The 19,837-nt window shown below is 37.1% G+C and overlaps 1 protein-coding gene across 1 annotated transcript in view; it reads right to left on the reverse strand.

Annotated features, from left to right (window-relative positions):
* Positions 1–411: 411 nt before the first annotated feature.
* Positions 412–19,837, reverse strand: part of LOC124630203 — a 151,149-nt gene continuing 131,723 nt past the window's right edge. The window contains exons 13-22 of the mRNA XM_047163947.1: positions 18,525–18,643; positions 16,019–16,186; positions 14,972–15,163; positions 13,402–13,467; positions 12,451–12,579; positions 11,654–11,731; positions 10,613–10,755; positions 9,394–9,624; positions 7,338–7,514; positions 412–6,459 (exon numbers count right to left, since the gene is read on the reverse strand). Coding sequence (XP_047019903.1) covers positions 7,371–7,514; positions 9,394–9,624; positions 10,613–10,755; positions 11,654–11,731; positions 12,451–12,579; positions 13,402–13,467; positions 14,972–15,163; positions 16,019–16,186; positions 18,525–18,643 — 1,270 coding nt within the window. The 3' untranslated portion in view covers positions 412–6,459; positions 7,338–7,370. The remainder of the gene's footprint in view (positions 6,460–7,337; positions 7,515–9,393; positions 9,625–10,612; positions 10,756–11,653; positions 11,732–12,450; positions 12,580–13,401; positions 13,468–14,971; positions 15,164–16,018; positions 16,187–18,524; positions 18,644–19,837) is intronic.

The raw sequence follows: 19,837 nt of genomic DNA on the forward strand, positions 1-19,837 counted from the left end.
ATGTGCATGCCTGCGTTGTGGCGTTTGATTTACTTAGAACGCCATCTACTGACTAACTGACGCATCTATCACTCGTGAATTTAAATTCCGGACACTAGATGACATCGTTTAATTAGATTATTGGGATGTTTTCAATTAGAGCGCGCGTAAGTATTTAGGACGAAATTATTTTGTAGCGTGTATCTAATCTAGAACAACCTTGTAGAAACTATTTAGTAAAAAGTCTTTTGAAGAGAGGGGGTATAATAGACAGGACAAAAAATGACTGTAAAGTAGATACTGACTTGATCTGATAAGTACCTAGTCCTCATTAATTATAGTTAACGCTAATTGTTAACTTTTTATAGGGAGACACTTTCTTGTATAAAACCTTTTTGAAGCAATTCTTTTTTAGTTTGAGTTAAACTACAGTTTTAAGACACAATCTTTATTACTAACACAACATTCTCAATAAACCTCGAAATTAAATTAACGCATTTTTAACAGAACATAAGCGACAATTAGGTACTTTTTTCTAAACAATCATTATTTTCACGAATAGGTCTTTGCCTAAACTAAACGACAAGTCACATAATCTGTATGTTTGCTAAACCTAAGTCGGTGTTACTTATAATAATAGCTCATTGGATAATTCGTGTTCACGATTAACAATTAAGTGTGGCCATTTCTAACTACAAGTATAATTACTCCGTTCAAAAACTTTACAACAATTTGATATTTCAGTCTTCACACTTAAATTGCATTGGGATTAAATTAGAATATTATAGTTAGGTAATTTAAGGAATATTTTAATTTTAATATATTTTTTTATTTCAAACAATTGAATATAGGTAATCTTATCAATATAATTTTATAACTTGATTTATATGGCTTAGGTAAGTATAGGATATAGAATAAATATTTAGAGGAAGGTACAGGAAAATGTTTCTTTTCACAAAAGTTAAGGTTTATTTTCGACAAAAAATACAATTTTGATATTTCCTCACATCTTTTTTCACTATCACAAAAAGTTCAGCAAACAGTATGAAATCACGATGTCATTAAGTAAGTAGTTGTTATACTTCATAGTTAGAGACAGACCAAAAAAATAAATGATAATTAAATGTCATTACCATTTAAGAATGACTAAAATATTAGTTTAATTATAATACAAACATCTCACTTGGGATTCATCTCGCAGGATTCTAGGACCTATGCTAATACATAATATATTTAATTTAATAATTTGGTTCCGTTTTTCGTACGTGTTTTTTACTATACTTATTACGAATACTCTCATAATATGGATTAATGTAAAGTGGAACACTATTAAAGTGTTGGATATCTTTGAACATTTAGCACGAACACCTAACTATGCTAAAGGGTACGTTAAGTTACTTCTTCGTAACACAAATCTACGTCTACGAATGAGTCTGTTACGGAGACTAGATAAACTTTCGTATATTCTAAATATAAGGTATCTATAGATATAAATAATTTTCAATCTGTAAAATGTATATGTATGTGAAATTAATTATTCTTTTATATATTTTTTTATCTGTGTTATAGTAGCATAAATAGTTATGGTCTTACTACAAAAACTTAACCACGTGTCAAATACTTGTCTAAAAAAATTGTGGTTCCGAAATGGACCTTATTTCAACGTCATAATTTGAATTTTTTTTAGACAAGTCTTAAACTGACGTTTAAAAGTTTTTGTGGTAAGACGGTTAAGGTATTAGGATTAGCTTTTTTTAATTTTAACTATTATGGTTTCAAAATCTGGCAATGCAAACCTTGTCTGTACATGTATGTTTCTGACGGGTATGTTTTCACGTCGTTTCTTTGTTTTTGTAATTCTATTATGAATAAATGAGACGGATTTTGAGTAGTAGTCTTATTTTTTATATTTAAAGGATGTTTGTAAGATATAAGAATTGAAATAGGGGGTAAGAGAGATATAAATACATATATATATTATTAATTACACGCTACGTCTCGTTAATTTCCTATATTTAATTAAATCACTTGTCAAATATGTAATTATAAGACTCATATAATATGGACCAATTAATAACGAATTTATGAACTCATACAACAATTTTTAGATCTTTTACATTTAGAACTGTGGTATACACATAAAATGGTAATTTAAATTTTAAATCTTAAAGTGCAACTAAACAATTACCTATGTTTTGAAAATGAATTCTGTAATTTAAATAAATACAGAAGTTCCTACCTAAAGTAGGGTCTCTTATGGTTAAGTTTAGAATCTTGAAGCCATTTTATTTATTTAAAGGTTTATATACCGCTAACTGGGATTACCTATTATCATGGCAGCTTTTCTAACCGTGTAGATTGATCAATTTGATTTCTCAATCCATCTAAGGCTCTGCACAAGTTCAGATGGCACTCCCTACATTATTTTGCAACCGTTTGTATGCTAATCTTGAAAATGAACCTCCCTTAAATAATAAGCAGTTGGATATACCTAGTTATTACCATCAAATTGATCTAGTCACAACGGTTTATGTACGATGACAACTCGTAAACTATGCGTATATTGTTAGTCGTTCTAATCTCTAATGGGCTGTACAAGTTTGATATCTATTTTTTTGTCCGTGATTTTAAATGGACTACGCCATTAGTGCTCAACAGATTTCAGAGCTGTGTCAATCATGTATAATAATACCTCCTTTTATGAATATATAACTTTTATAAAGCTTTTCAATTAGCCAAATAAATAATACTAGAGCATTTTATGCAACGAATTTATAAGGAACCTGTCTCACTTTAGTATTTAGGATTAAAATATAGCTTTAGCTCAATTTGGTAAAACCGCAAAAATACCCAGGTATGTGAATTTTACCTTATTTTCTTTTTAAATTTTCTAAACTACACAAGGTTGAACCTTTTACTTGTGTATTGAAGGTCGAACATTAAAAAGTATCCACTGAATAGTTCTCATGTAGGTAATTGCTTTCGCCTTCCGTGTATCGCAAAAAAACCATTGTTTCATTGTGATGGCGATTGAAGTGGTATTAATTAAAACGGCAGTTCGTGCCATTACATCCTTTTACATTTTAACAATAGGAATGTCCTAAAGTTGAGTTTTCTCATTTTATCAGCTCAAATCCGGCAATGAACGTTTCTAATCTCATATTATTCCCACTCTTTCAACGACCACTCGTACATTACGTTTTACGCACTAAAATATCTATGTATATGTTATGTGCATCTTATTATTAATTTGGTAATGTATATATTTTATATATTCATATACGTATATATTCTTAAAACTTCAGGGGACGGCTTAACGTGTTAACTAAAATAATGCGTTAACATTAATAAAGTATCGATTATAAGATATTTTTGGGACTCTGTATATATATTTTTTTCAAGAAATTAGGAATAGAGAATATTGTAAATAAGTATGCAGATATAGTAATTAAATTCCAAATATAAGAAGCTAACTATAACGGGGTATGAAAAATAGCACTCATGTAGTAAATATTTTTGGGCTAACTCCAAATTAAATAAAACAGTCAACACTTCTATGCGTTTCTATCTCTTAGTGTAAACCTACTATTAGGTAATTATTATTACTCTATAGCTAAAACGATGCGAATTACTATAAGGTACCAAAACATAAAAACTATGACTAAATAAGATTCTGTTATATAACTTTTGTAAACTAAACCATAATAAATAAATGCTTAAATAAAGGCAAAACTTAAGCAAATGTATTTACATATAATAATTATGTCAAGGTGCTAAATAATCTCATCAGTTAGTTAATTGGCTGTCTTATTTTAATTATTTATAGGTACTGTGAGATTACTTAATTAAACTATTGCAAATTATCTAAGACAAAATGCGAATAATAATTGCTCACTGAACTTAGATAAAAGGCATGTAGTGACACCAAAATATATACATAGTATTTAAGTATTTATATTAATAAATACCTATTTAATTTATTTCCCTTATCGTTGAATATCAAAACAAAAATAAAGATGTTTACTTGTAGTGTATTTCAATACTAATAATAAAACTATTTCATATTTATTAACTGAATGGCTAAAGTCTGTAGACATCGAGTGGACGAGACGTCTCAACTAACTTATATTTATTTATTCTCCTACTAATTTGATATTATTCTGATACTATACTTATATAAGTAGGTTATGTATTTTTTGTGGATTTGGTTGTGGTAGTTATTTAATAGACGTTTTATTAATGAATCAATTTATTGCGATTCGATAACCTGGCTAAGAAATCGGTAAGTCATTTGATATCGTGTGCCTACATATTCGGTGTATGGTTTTCTAATTAGGTATTCAATGGCAGCCCATTTCTTTAGTTTTGTAAAAGTAATCTCTTTTTGTAAAGTAATCTTTTTTTTTAAACCAGTTTTTGTTTCCGTTTTTGACTAGAAGAACTTTTTAATTTATTTTGTTTACAGTAACAGGTAGTCAAAACATTTTACCTTACAGGTTAATGTTTTTAGGGGGTGTTGGTAAATGTGTAGGGTCTTTAATAGATCTTTTTTAAATTAAAGAATAATCTGCAAAGACCACGTCAGATTGCTCTGATTTAAAACCAAATGCCAAGTCTCTTGAAAGACTCAGTACTACACGACACGACAAAGTAAAATAATTTAATCGCAATCTGTTTGTAAAAAAACTCACTTTATCCAAATAGAAAACATTCGGCACTTGAGATGGATTATCTAAAAATCAAAGCTGCACCTGAGAATATTTATGAAAGTTTTGTGTAACTTCATAAAGAAGAATAACTGTAACTTCAGTATAAAAAGTGTGAGCAATATGTTGGCGAGCTCGAGCTAGAAATTATAGCTGTAGTGGAAGGATAAGGTCATTGACCTGAGACGGAATTACCATAGAATAGAGTACCGATACTTTTCATAACAGTTAGGTAAATGTACGCAGTTTTCTAGTTAGTATACTATTCCACTCTGTGTTAATCATTGACCGATGCAACCGGCTAATTAGGACTACGATGTAAGGCTAAAGTCTAAACTAAACATTCCTGCTATCAACTAATGATATTATTTAACTTAAGTAGCGTGCGGTTCTAATCTACCGATCCGATACACTAATCATATTTTACCATCTCCTCTACCTACCAATATTCTCTTATTACTATTTTCTCTATTTCCGTGTCGATTTTGTTCAGCTTTAAGCAATCGAAATACATAATTCACACAAAATTCGGCGAATTCGCAATACATATTTTGTAAATCACGCTTTCATTTAATACATAAGTCTTATTTCATACAATAGTACATATTTATATTCCAATTAAATTAATTTAAGTTTAAATCACATTGTTCAAAAAATGATATGTTGCCAAGTAATTTTACGTAAATGGACCTATTATAATGTGTATAATATATAAATATATAACATTATAAAATCATGTAAATTGGGAGAATACGAAAATTACCAAAAGTAATATTACCGTAGGCCGTGATTGTATACCTAACCGTTATTGCCTTAATCCAATCAGTTAAAACCAAAAGTCTAATTACTTAATTATAGCATAATGTATAAGTACAATACAATACATAAGTTATCAAACGACAAAATACTAAACTGTATTAATCGAAAGGCAATTTCTGAAGCCAAACTAATTTTAACCTAAAGGCCAGTTTCTTCGTTCTTCAGATCTACGCGATATTCGCTGTCGCCGTGGATAAACAGTAATATATAACCGCTTACCCACTTGGCTTAAATCTACTGCAGACAGTAGCAGATCGCTTAGGTCTGAAGTTTGATCCTAGTAGAATAGTCCTAGAGAATCTACTCAAAATCACAAAACATAACGTATATTCGCAAGATACGTAATACATATAATAATGATATATAAAAATTACAAAAAGAGTTGCTTAACGAACTGCAGCGGTCGGTCGCGCGACATGACGGGGCGTCGCGGCGGCTCGGCGTCACACGCCACGCCTGCGCACGGCGTCATGCGCAGCGGCCGCGTGGCCGAGTTCGCGCCACATCGCCGGCACGACGTACGACGGACACCCAGCGGCCTACGCCACCACCACATACCCTCAGACTCATAACTGTGCTTGAAACCCGGCTCCCCCTTATCATACCCTGTAGAACCTTCGTACCTATACGAACCCTCGTAACCTTTATCATACGCTTCGTAGCTTTTGTCATACACCCCCGATTCGTAGCCTTTATTATGCGAAGTCGACGCAGACGCGGCAGATGTAGACGCTTCGTAACCGGCTTTGGTGTAGTCGTAGCCGGAGTTGTAGCTAGACTTCTCGTAGTCGCCGTAGCTAGTGGCGTATCCTGAGGGAAATTCGTAGCTGTGCTTGCTACGGTTGCGGTCGGACCATGTGGATGTTTCGCTGTCGCAAGGCGTGACCGGAGCGCTTCGGATCGTTTTTGGTGCGTATCGTGTTGGTATCGTTTCGTCAGTTAGGGAGCCGCGTTTCTGAAATAGGTCATTGACATGTTTTAATTAATGAGAAGTTTCACCTAACGTCGCCAAAAGAGAAAAAATTAAATAGATAATATATTACAATTAGTAAACATTGAATACTGTAAGTATCTACAGCTAAGGTATATTCAAGGTAGGTATTTCGTAGTAGGTACCTATACCTACATATGTAGGTACTCTACTCGTAGTCATAGGCATGCCACTAATGTATCTAATAGGTGAAGCGATTTGGCTCGCATACGGCTCCTTAATCCATACTTAATCCCATTAAACCTGCCGTGATTGGCCTGACGGGGTCACATGGATGACATTACATTATGTACCTACCTAATATTATAGTGGTTGGTTTTTAGGGATTTAATTTAATGTGAATCTAGACACGCAAACGCGCATCCATCTAATCTTCAATTAGTATTAGTACTACATTATAATGTAATTTGTAATATTTTTTGAGCTTTTTTTAAAGCTATATTTAATTACTTAAAGATTAATTCTTGAATAATTAATGTATAAAATGTAACATATCTCAATTCTATTCAAAATGAGACACAAGAAAAGGATTGGTGTTATCAAGAGTTCTTTTAACTGATTCAGGATGACGCTTATGCGTTGGAGGATACAAGTACTTTAGAGGTTAAATACTAGTTTTTATTCAATATATTTTCGGTTTGGCTGGACAATCATTTAAATTGCGTTCTTTGTGAAAAGGAACAGATTAGGTTTTTATATTGAAGTGGGCATTTCTCCTCCAAACCGTCGAATAAACACAAGTTAAAAAGTTATTGAAGATTTTCTTATTAAAATATCCCGAGACCCCGGTCGATAGCGTCCGTACGTGCTACTGTACTATCGCTTCATAAAGTTGTACTCACTCTCATAAAATCGAAATTAGGCAGCTTGAAGCGTCACACTTCCTGCAAGAACTTGACCGGACACACGCCCTGGCGGTTGTCGCCCGAGCGGATCAGCATCATACCGTCCACCTCCTCACCCACTTGGATCACGATCTGATCGCGGAGAAGCATTAAGCCGCTGTCACCGTCTGATACCTGGAGATTGAGATGATCAACATTTTAATATTTTTTTAGCTAAGCAAGCAACGTTGCATGCAAATCTATGGCCTATAAAATAGTATTTAGTACCTTAAATGTCGAAATAATACCGTAATTAAATATCGTTTAATTGTACTGCCGACAAGCATGATAATCATTGAATTTAGAAAAGCAGAGCTATCCTGCATGAGGTTCATTGTGAATTTTCTTTACTCTTCGATTCTGAGTCCATCTGAGTGAATTTATGGGACCGAAATATTATTTTTGAAAGTAACTTAGTTTTGAAAAACAGTTAAAGTGAAGCTATAAATACTTAAAATACTTATCATTTCCTGTTATAAGCCTGACCACGCCAAGGGTAATAACCAGGTAAAAAACAAAATAAGATTATGAAGAAAATTCAGTGGGCAGCGCAGCACGGGATGACGTCAGTCAGATTGCAATAAAATATTAGGGTGCGTCCACATCTGGCGAATGCGCCGCGAATGCGCAGCACGCGAGCCGATCGCGAGCTGTCCGCGAGCTGCGCGCGTGCATTTTTGTTCGTGCGCCGCTTCTGCGCCGCCCGCGCGCAGCTCGCGCGCGACCTAAGCGCCGCACGCGAGCGGCGCGCAGGCGGCGCGCGACGTCTGCCATCTTCGATAGTACTGAGCCAATATACGGAACTGTAAGGGCGAGAACTGATTGCGCGCAGATCGCGCGCCGCTCGCGCGCTCTATACGAGCCTTGCGTGAGTTGCGCTAAAGAGGCGCACCGAACTATTGCAGTGACTGCACGCGCGCAGCTCGCGGACAGCTCGCGATCGGCTCGCGTGCTGCGCATTCGCGGCGCATTCGCGGCGCATTCGCCAGATGTGGACGCACCCTTATATGACTCGCTTCAGTGACGTCTAGAGTTATGCAATAACTACTGAGCATAGCGTTCGAAATACGTATTCCTTGCATTGCGAACATAGCAATGCTGTTTTGCCATAAAATCTTTGACGACATCATTTTCTTAGATTGCCTTATTTACTTACAAATGTATCGACAAAAATCGAACACAAACTCTGTTACCATTGAAAATCTAGATTTTTATTTATGCTCACTGTACTGAAAATTAAACCACTAATTGAAACAAGTCAGAGAGGCAGTCGAAATAACTTCATTTGTTCACTGCAGCTGTCAAGTCTGTTACATAACAAGCAAACAATGCACCAACAATAACTTTGAGTTTTCATCGCTCGGACTTCCGCTCACCACAAACGCTGAATGGAAACACAATAGTCTTGAATTGAATAAATTATAACTTGAATTCATTTGTTTTTGTATCTGTTTCTTGGCTACGAATAGGATGTCCAATCTCTTCCTGTCTTTATTTTACTTTAATGGTAAACGTGATGCCAATCTTATGAAGTGTAGTGTTTGGCTTTTATAAGTTTTGAGACAGTACTATGTAGGTATAGTTTCATAGCATAAATTAATATGGTATTCCGGTACAGTAAGCTTAAGCTTTACATGAAATATTTATCAGCTATCAAACTGACTGAGGGCTAGACAAGAGATAACCTAGATTAGGCACACCGGGCTTTCATGTGAAGTGTTTAGGTACCGCTCCAAGCTTCGCTTTATATTAAGTACTTATCTTTAAAGTTCAGCCACGTGCAGACATATCGTTTTCAGGAGATTGAATTACTAATATTTGCCTTATTACTAATTAGCTGTTTTAACGCGGTTTTATCCGCGTCCAGTCAGGAAGAGCGTAGCTTTCCAACAGTGTTTCCAACATCGGTTTAAAATCGGTTTAGTCGTTTTTGAGTTTATCTATTACAAACAAACAAATCTTTTCGCGTTACAATATAGGATAGAAAATAATGTAAATGTAATAGGAAACCTACCTGAAGATTATGCGTGACTTGCAGAGCCCTCTCCCCTGCCTGCAGCTTGGTGCAGTATTTAGATGGGAAGTATCCAATCTTGCCGAGACATTTTCCCTTCCACCAATCAGGATCCGAGGTGTCGATCACGGTGACCTTGTAGCCGGCCTTAAGGTCAAGTTCATCGGCATGACGCGACTTGAAGTTGTACAGAACCACGTATAGATTCGTTGGCAGGAGTCTTTGATGTTTCTGGAGGAAAAACGGCCTGTGTTACTTTCATTTAACTTCTGATTACAATATACTCTGCTCCGTCTCCACATACATCTAGTATTTACTATCAAATTACCTACTAGCTTAACGCAATAACGTGTTCACAGATAATATGCAACGCTAGAATGGCTGAGAAATAACTGCATGTATGAGTTCGTAAAAGAGTGGAAATTTTTCTTTATATAAAATCCAGGCGAGTTTTCTTGTTATAAATTCATGAATAGCAAAGCATATATTACGCTAGTGGATTGGAAAATATATAGTTAAAATGCTAGAGAATACATTGCTTTAGGAGGGTCTGTATTATATCTATCTACCATCTGTAAGTTCAACAACCCGAGACGTTTAACAAACTGGAGATAAATCTCGGGCTAAGTGCCTACATGCCCATTTACCCACCATGGCGAAGACAGTGAAAATACATTTTCTTTTCGTGTGTTTCTAGATAAACGTAGAACCAAGGCTTCTTAGATTATTAGGTAAATCAGAGTTTTTTTACAAGTAGTACCAAGTACATATTTTGCTTCTAGGAGACTTCAATCTCACTGTTATTAGGCAACTCAATCACTATATCAGTCGATTAATCCTATTCTGAACTTTGCCATGGTTTGTTTGCGTTCCTATGCAATGAGTCTGGTTGCTAGCCGAACAAACAAATCGATTTATATAACCGAGGTGTGGCTGCGAAGGAATTTCCGTATGTGTCTATTCCTGAAGGAACTCTGACAAATGTGTAAAGAAAAACATTCTTTAGACCCTCTACATAACAAGGGAAAATTTTCCTGAAGCTGAATAAGTATTGTACCTATATGGTTTTTTTTCTTGGCCCATAGGATTCAAAGTGAATAAAGATTTCTTCGGGACTTGGAATATCAGATGATTTTACCTACTTCAACGAACAAGCAACTTCAGAGTAAGGTATATTTCCTACTGAGATACTCATATCTACATCCAACATAGTACTTACGCTCATCTGCTTGACTGGCGAAGGGCACGGACTAGCGCTGTTCGAAGACAGGCTCTTGTCGGGCTCATCGGGCAGCTCCACGCTGCTCATACGTCCCCCGCGCGCGCTAAGCATCCTCCGACTGTGTACCGGCGACGACGGTGCTGCACATGGTTTTATACTGATATTGTTGTCACAAACACCACTAGCTCGTCAGCACACTAAAGGATGCTAGCACTGCCCAACCGTGAATGGAAAATATATTCGACACGACCCCCTAATAAATTTCAATTAGTCGATCTACTCTCCGAAGACAGCCCCGATTTAATAAATCAAGTTCGTATTACTTCTTGAGTAAAATAATCTCTCTTCACAGTTGGGTAATGCCATTGCCAAATAGCGTTAGTGTCAGCGAATCCCATTGAAGTAAGAACTTCCATTTATAACTGGGACCTATTTCTTTTTCGGGTCATTCGCTTTAATAGAAATTTCTGGCACATTCTTACGTGCCTAGGCCTAGTATTTAAATATTTCGGTTCATTTCGTGCAAAAATCTTTTGTTGTAAATGGTAGCCCTTAAAATACATTGCCATCGAATTTAAATCGTGTAAAACAAAATGCATTGCATACGACGACATTCATCTTTATATAGTGGAGATTACTTGCCTTGTGGTAGGTGCTTACACAGTGATATCTTAATTAAAAATCCAATAAAATACAAGTGTTATTTATGGATAGATACGTGGATTCACGTGTGAACGTGCAGAGTTCGTTACAATGTTACAAGGGTCATAAATACTCAAGTGACTTATTAGATTAAGGCTACTTATCTATTAAATAACGCAGAAAAACAATGTTGTATCAGTAAATCGATAAGACTAGGTGCTAATGAATATGCGATCTTCATACAGGGTATTATGATATATATCTATTATATTATCTTTGACAACAATACCATCGTCTGTTATTGGATATTCTATAAAGCTCCATTACTGAGCAACTTTCTGTCCACATTGTTTTTCTGTATATCAGCAACTATTGGAAATAAAAGTAATAACGTACATGAACGTGTATAACTATGAATTGAATAGTTATTTATTCTATTAAAGCCATGCCTCATGCAAACTGCTCTGCAGTTACCTAGAAAAAATAAAAATAAAACATAATTAACATGCAAAAGACATTACTTACGGTTTGAACGTGAAGTTATGAACTTATCTAATAATTTGGCAGTGAGTGTACAGAATTCAGATGACAAGTCACTTTTATTATGATTTTTCCTGACAATAGACGAATGGTCCTTGTGATGATTGTTATTAAAGCCAATTTCAAGTAATTGAGAATTCTGTTCAATTCTTAGCAGAAAAAACAGAGTGACGTAAGAGACGAGACATCCACAGACAGCAGATCTTTTAGTTATTCAGAGCGACGTCGAGTACTGTAAGAATGTCTAGACAGAATAAATAGGTAACCACTGGGCATTACCTACCAACGTACTAACACACAAAAGCTAAGCCGGAGGGATAGACTTTGTAGGTGAACATTGCTTGTGCTCACAAACAGCTTGACATCAAGTACCAGAGTCCAAAGAACCAAATTTTGACAAATATTAAAGCTTATTTGTCATTGTGTTTCTAGCGCCATAGCGGGAACGGCATCTACGCAGAGAGGACTCGGGCACTGGGTCTAACCAACTGCCCCTTTTGTTTGTCGGGTATATTTCACAGATTTGGCAAACTTTTAAAAACACTGTGTTCTATAGAGGGCAGTTGATTGACGAGTGTCCGATCCTTAAAAGCAATGGTTAATAAGCGTGAGGTTGTTTGGACCCAGGTGTATGTATTACTGTCAGGTCGTACATAGCACGCGGCTGCCCTGCGAGGCCTGGTCGCGCGCAGGCCGCCGCCTCAGCTCGCCACACTCCGGCGAGTCCAGCGACAAACTCTTCATTCTAAGGTTCAACTTTTGACGTCTCGGAGAATGCGGCGCTATAAAATGGATGCAGTATGAGCGTATACTCTAATACTCACCCTCACCACCCATTTGTTATGATTTCAGATTTGGATATTTTTGTGTTGATTGTATATGTAGTTATATTTTAATGAATTTGTAGGTAATGAAAAGACAAAAAAGGGCATTGAATAATGGTAAGTTAAGTATGATATTGTTGGGTTGTCGAGCATTATATGTGAAACGATAACAAATTTTGTTTTGTGAGGCAAGTATTCAAGTTGATTTTTATGTTTTGATACAGTAAATGTTTACAAACTAAGACTGTCTTATTCACAGTCCTTTATTTTCTTATGTGCAAGTGTAAGAAACAGTCGAAGCAAGTGTCAAGTAAAATAAAGTCAATTTGTTGGGACTGCGAATAAGGTCTTAATTATATGATTGTTAACAACCAGAACGAGAATACAAGCAAACTATATTAGTATACAAAATAAAAAAAGTCAAAATGTAATGTGCGTAAGCAGTGCGAACAAAAGTAATTTAGAATAAGAGAAGAATAGAGATGCAAAAAGTAAGACAATAGTAAAAACCTATCAGCTACAAAATAGAGTAGTAAGTACTACTATAGTGAAAGCTACTCTTTGGTTGTGACGCTCAAATTGTAGTGACAACTATAGGCTGGTTAATCTATTAACAGATACAGCTTGTCATCAGCAGCTTTCAGATAGTAACAGAAATGTGGCATCATGAATGAGGTTTGTTGTCAAAATGCTCATCGATGCAATACGTAGGTATGTCTGAACCAACAACGTGGAAGTAATCTACGGGGATTCGCTTATATACGATGTCAATATCGGTACCAGGTAAGGGACTGGTGCGGTCTGCTTGCCTCAACATTTGGGCACTCTTGGAGTTCTTCATTGAACCTGTGTGGACAAGTAAACAGGAGCCAGTCTATAATTATTTCAATGCTAATTCTACTTATTCCTTCGTGGATGATGCCCTGCGCAATCTAAAATAAAATGGCTGCTGGGTAAATCCTAAAGAAAGCCAAACCAAACGAAACCTCAGTCAATTAGCGGTTAGGTAGTTGCGTGTTCTGTGATGTTTTGCCCGGCGTGTTCGTTACGGGTTAGCTTGAACTTGACAAATCGTGAAACGATTAGAAGTGGAATTCGAATCATGAAAGGCAGTGATAGGTCGTGAGTGCAAGAGAAGAGAGGCTTCGTGTTAATTGTGTATGGCCGATGCTAAAACGCATGCAAACATCGGCACGCCGCCGTAAGCCATGCACCACTTACATCAAAACGCACTCGCAGATAATGTACAGACGACTCCAAATCAAGAGTAAAATAGAGTGCTCGAGGGTAATCAGAGAAAGGAAGCATATTTTTTGTCATTTATTGTAACAGTAACAATATAATTTATATATCACAGTACGCGGGGCGCTTCGGGGTAGTTAAGTCATCCGAGAAGCGGTTATTGAGGACATGCCAAACTGCCGCGCTGAGTCAGTGCTCTTGCCTACGAGGCGATATGATTATTTGGTCTCGATCCCGTGGGGTTGCAATGTAGCGAATCATTTCTTGCGGACGCTCGCTGTGGACTTGAGAATCGAAGGCGGTGGATCGCCGTTTTCGTTAACTAAACATAAGGGCTGTCCGAAAGGTCGTGTTGTCGTCACCTCCGTCTCTGTAAAGACAATGTGCGGACAAAACAAAATAAATAAAAGCAAAATATAAATATAAATAATAAAGAATCACAAATAAAAGAAAAAATATTGTGGGAAAACAAAAGGAAATGTACGGGTCGAGTATGACATTCGGCCGAGTTCGTCATTCATTACGCCTATTTAGGAAAGGTGGATGAGCCCTGCAGGGACAGGATAAAGCAACTAAGGTGCTTGTCGAGCTTCGACTATTTTTTAGTCCTATTGTCTAATCTAACACTGCAATCGCGAAACAAAAATAAATAAACATAAAATACTGAACACACAACGAAAACGTGGCACCGTAACCCAGAAGACTGGACAAAGAAAGCTGTGAGACTGAGAGAGCGATGCGCTACGGCAGCCGTGGGCGCGTACTTTCTGGCAGGGAAATGGACCGGTGCTGCGGCGAGCCGCGGCGCGACCGCGAGCCCCACATGGACAAACTCTTGACGCCGGCGAACAGCTTCCGCCGCACACCGCCGTCGGGCCGCGTCGTCCCGCCTACCGACAAGCAGCGCTCAGTACCGACCGCACCCCGCCCCCGCCCTGCGCCCGCGACTAAACAATGCGTGCAAAAAACAACTCGACACTACTGAAAACGAGTGAATCTGAGTGAAGCTGCCGGACGGCCGTCGCACGTCGTGACGCGACGCGAACGGCCGCCAGCCTACGGCGCGACTCGAGCGGAGAAGCGAGCGAGCTCGGGTGCGGCGCCAGACCTGAGCTAGAGGAGACGGGCTGCGGCGCCACGGCCAGGCCGGCGGTCGGCCGCGCCGGCGAGCGCGCGGGCGGCGTCTCCTCCGGGGCTGACACGCGCACTACCGGGCCCCCGCGCGATTCCCCGCCGCCGCCCGGCTTCCCAATTTCGTTGGCCCTCTTCAGAACTTGGTAGGTCAGATCCACTTCCTCCTCTGAGCATCGAGCGAAATGCGATTAGATTCAGGTTCGCGATACGACGAAGTTTAGTGATACTCAAATTGTTATTGTGTGCTTGAGGTGGAGTATCATGTCTAGAACTCGCTTGTTAGTGGGTAACCGTTTATGTACAGTATTTTGTATTTGGACAGAGGATCATTGAGTTTTGTTAGTCATATCGAACGCTCGGCTTCGGAAGGGTGCACAGGGGTCACTCCTGTCTGATACCGTACCCGAGTCACAGTAGCTATCGAAATCATCATCGAACTCGACAGATCCCTTGAATGAGATCTTGGTAAGTCTCTGTCCCGGCAGCCACCCGTCCTGCACCCCTGGACAACGTGAGGTTAGCTTCCGACTGTGTTCATAGCTATACGTGAATGTGATCGTTGTGTGTTTTGCCAAGCTCAATGGGGCTGTGTATTATGTTCTCACGTTCAAAGTAATTCATTCATTTATTTGTATTTTATATATTTTTGCATTATTGACATTGTCCAGAGTTCCTACTTTAAACAATTATGTAGATGTAGGTATGTCAACTGTTATAATAACATCTGTATGAATCGAATCTTAGTTGTCCATATTAACAAAGAACTTACCATAACTTCTGAATGCATGGTTCTAATATGGTGAAGTAAGAAGTAATTAAAAGTTATACTATATATAATTTCAGAAAACATAAGTTCTTGAAAAATCATTAGAACTCATATTTGTTCATTGTTGATTTTCTAGTTGAATCTTGATACTTTGAAATATGATACGTATGCGATTGTTAAGCAGTTCAGAATATTACTTGTTGAAATCAACTTAGCAACATAAGAGTTACAGTACAAGCTACAACAGGGCCTTACTTTCATCGTCGAAGGCTGTTTCCAATACTCTGTGGGACTCTATCTCGGATGTGCTCTTCTGCCTGCGCAGGAGTCGAGACTTAGTCTGACACCTGCCGACCTGAGGCATGCAGTCAGTGTGCACGTTCATCTTACATAGCCGACAGCGTAAGCCTTGGCGAGTATGACCTGAAACAAAGGTTCTTGATTTAGGATCCACATACAACATTTGTAATGAGATCACATTTGCGACGGAGTACAGGGTGACTATACTAATTGGATTGTTGAATGATTTATAAAATAAACACATTGAAGGATAAATGATGGATGTCGGATGTCAAACACGCCCTCTCAATCAATTATCGATCGAAGTTTACACACAAACTGATTGTTAGCTCGTCTATTAGGTATTGCACATCAATCAAATTTTATGGGTTAGTGTAGCGTTGTGTACCCAGTTAACTTTAACCCAGTAGTCAATGACCCAAACATAAACGCTTTTTAGTTGACTGGGGGAAACAAAAATCAGTTTAAAAACTACAATTAATATTTAAGAATGATATAATCAGTACTAGTGAATGCTTTAACGAAATTCGAATAGTTATTTAGATATTAATGACACTATAGTTTCAAAATTTTACAGCTACAAAGTTTGAGAACTAAACAGGCTCCAATTACGTTATGAATAGATTACTTCATCCATTCAGGATTTCATGGTAAGATAGTTAAATTATATAAACCCAAAATGTGAAGTCACTAACCGGCCGTTACGTAAAATAATATTCCTAAACAAAATAGTATTGATACCAATCAAGCCTCGTGTTTCTTGCTAATTGTTTATTATTATTATTTTATATAATAAACGTGGCACGCAAACGCAAGGCTCAATTTATAAACTTAGTTAATGACTTCTAATTTTTTACTTTTCATTTAACTAAATAAAACTTTTCGTTGGAAAATTTAAAGACGTTAGAGCAAAGAAGTTAGAGTGAACCACGCAAAGCAGTAATCAGGACCTCCGTTGTTTTCCCCTAGATACATTAGCATTCTTGCATTTTCTATTGAGCCATCGTTATTTCACTGAAATTGCTTACTCATATCTTTTTAACATTCTATGTCATCAGATTGAAAATTATAGCAATTTACTTCGCAATACCAAACTCAAACACGAGGCAGGGTAAAAAAAAACAATGACAAATCTGACACATTCTAAAATATCTACTCAAGGCCGTAGTTCCTCGAAAGTTGTATTGATTGGTCATGTACTGTGTGATCATGACATTCTTTTGTACCTCATAGTCCATGGTTTAGAAGGTTCACTGAGGTAACCTATAGCTGTAAATAATTTTCCTTGAAAGCTGGTTGAAAACGGACTAATATCCGTTAGAAGTCCGTAAGAACAACAAAGCCATCTGAATGTTTTACTTGAGTAAGTCCTTTGTAACGTTGTACTAGGAAACGTGATTGCATGTGCACGTGTCCGCAAAGTTTAAAGGCTGTTGTAAGACAACAGCACGTGGATTCAAACCTTTGATGACGGTTTTGTTTTTCGCTAATAAGAGAAAGTAGCTTCTAGCCTGAAATTCTATCGCCCTGCTGGTCCTAAATTCCAGCCAATATCAATAAACTACGTCATGCTTCGTGCTAAGCAGTCTCTAAATGTGAGTCCTGTGCCTATGAGCCGAAGGTGTTTTGTTACACTTATGAAGATAGGTACATCTTTCCAATTTCACAAAAGCTGACTGTGTCTGCCAGTCAAAGCAAAGTCGAGATAATGGACCTTTATTCTGATTTAACGATACCTTTCTGTTATTAGTCGAAATCTTGTACCTAGAAGTTATTGTTGTCTTACATGTTGTGTGTCAGTTACAAACTAAGATTCTGAGAATATTCTATTGAATGGTAAATTGATATTACAAATATTAGTGTAGAGTTCAAACTTTGATAGGTAGATATTAAAGAATAACAGGACGATATTGTCGTTGAGCAGACCTCCGTAGATACTAAGTAATGAAGCCTTTTATTTTATTTCATAACTGTTTTTATGGGAAGGGATTTACATTTAATTTTCGTGTACGAAAGCAACGTTGGAAAACAGAATCACGTGTGCCTACTAATGGCTTTGCTTTCTCGTAATTAGGTTCACATACATTCATAGTTTGCCGACTCTATTTTTAAATCTAATGAAAAACAATTTGCAACCTTGTACTTCGTTGCGGGTATCAGGTTTAGTGCCACTAGTAGGCCATAAAGGTAATGGAATAAAGAACATTCTAATGATAAGGCGTGTTTTGTTTTCACCACTCGAGGGAATACATAGACGTTTAATTAGTGCGATCATTTACTTAGTTGGTATTTTTTTACATATAACTTAGAACATTATTTTATTCAGTCCTATTTATTGAAGGCCTCGCCTAAATTCTAATAGATGTCTCGTATCTTTGTGTTCTACTCAAACGATGCCGCACGGAATTTTATTGGAATTGACTTTTAGTAGTTGCGATCAAACTCCAAATGCACATCTTACCTCTAAGTACTTGTGAGCAGACATCGCAAGGCGTTATTTTCTTATACGTGTATTCTTGAAAGTTGTGTGCTTCAGAATCGCCTCCTGCGCGCATAGCGTCTCTTGCTGCTCCATTCCTCCTACAAAATAAACAACTTTTATTCTAGTGTACGAACTTATTATTCGTTATACAAATCGGTGTCAAGTTAGCTGAAGATTCAGTGTCAAACAGGTAGTTTCAACCATAGCATTTCTACGAGTTTACGTTCCGGAAGATTTTGGTTTTAAATAGCTAATTTCTAGCTAAATTCTGTTTTTCACAATGGTTGTCATTTGTGTATTAACCCTGGCATTGTCATATTATAATATTTGTACGTCACGGATATCGACCGATGACGTCCAAGGTCAAGGGGAGACAGTCCGTGAATCAGTCTACGAGGTGGTTGGTAATAAGTCCCCAGCCGACACCGGTACAACACCTAATGAACTGTTAGGTAATGGCCTCCCTTCGCCTTGACGTTCATTCCAAACACGAACAGTCTTCTACACAAATTACATTATCAATTGAATCAATTAACATTGGATTAGACTGAAAACATAGCAAGCACACTGAATTTATAATTTATTGCAAAACTGAATTCAAAGCCGATAGATAGGGTTGAGTAGGTAGTACAAGTTGTAACTGAAGGGTTCCAAGCACATTACTTGGCAGAAGTGTGTATTGTAGTATAATCTATAAGCTGGTGAGAAATGTCGCTAATAAATATTTTGTTTTGTGTACACAAGCAAACATAATAAGGAACATGCTGTTTGGGATTATTTCTACGTGTCAAAAGATGAGCGGTATTTCCAATATTTGGATAAATGAAACATTTACAAACATAGGCTCACACCTACGGGGCACAGTTACCTCATTGCCATAACCGTCGACACCGCGTGGTACATTTGATTTTTTCTTTATCGATGCAAAAAGAGAGAAACACCAAGATGAACAAAACACGAAATAAATGTGATCAAATACAATTAGTGCAGAAACCTGTGTGATAGCGATGCATTTTTAGTAATGAATGGTATTGACATAGGTTTCTTTTGTTTTTTATCACTGGATGCCATCATCACAGATTACAGTTAGAAAGTGTAAGTGATTCAATTATGATTGTGTTGTTTCCTTACAATTTTATTGTTATCGTAGTGTGAAATTAAATGACTTACACTAAACGCATTTGCTGTCACTAGACACTAGGCATGATACGATTATTAATAAAAATAGCTTCAAAATGGATGCGAATCAAATAAAGCTGATATTGTTTCATTGTGTTAATATACTTAAATAC

This window comes from Helicoverpa zea, chromosome 5, assembly GCF_022581195.2.
Source record: "Helicoverpa zea isolate HzStark_Cry1AcR chromosome 5, ilHelZeax1.1, whole genome shotgun sequence".
In the NCBI taxonomy this organism is placed as follows: Eukaryota; Metazoa; Arthropoda; class Insecta; order Lepidoptera; family Noctuidae; genus Helicoverpa; species Helicoverpa zea.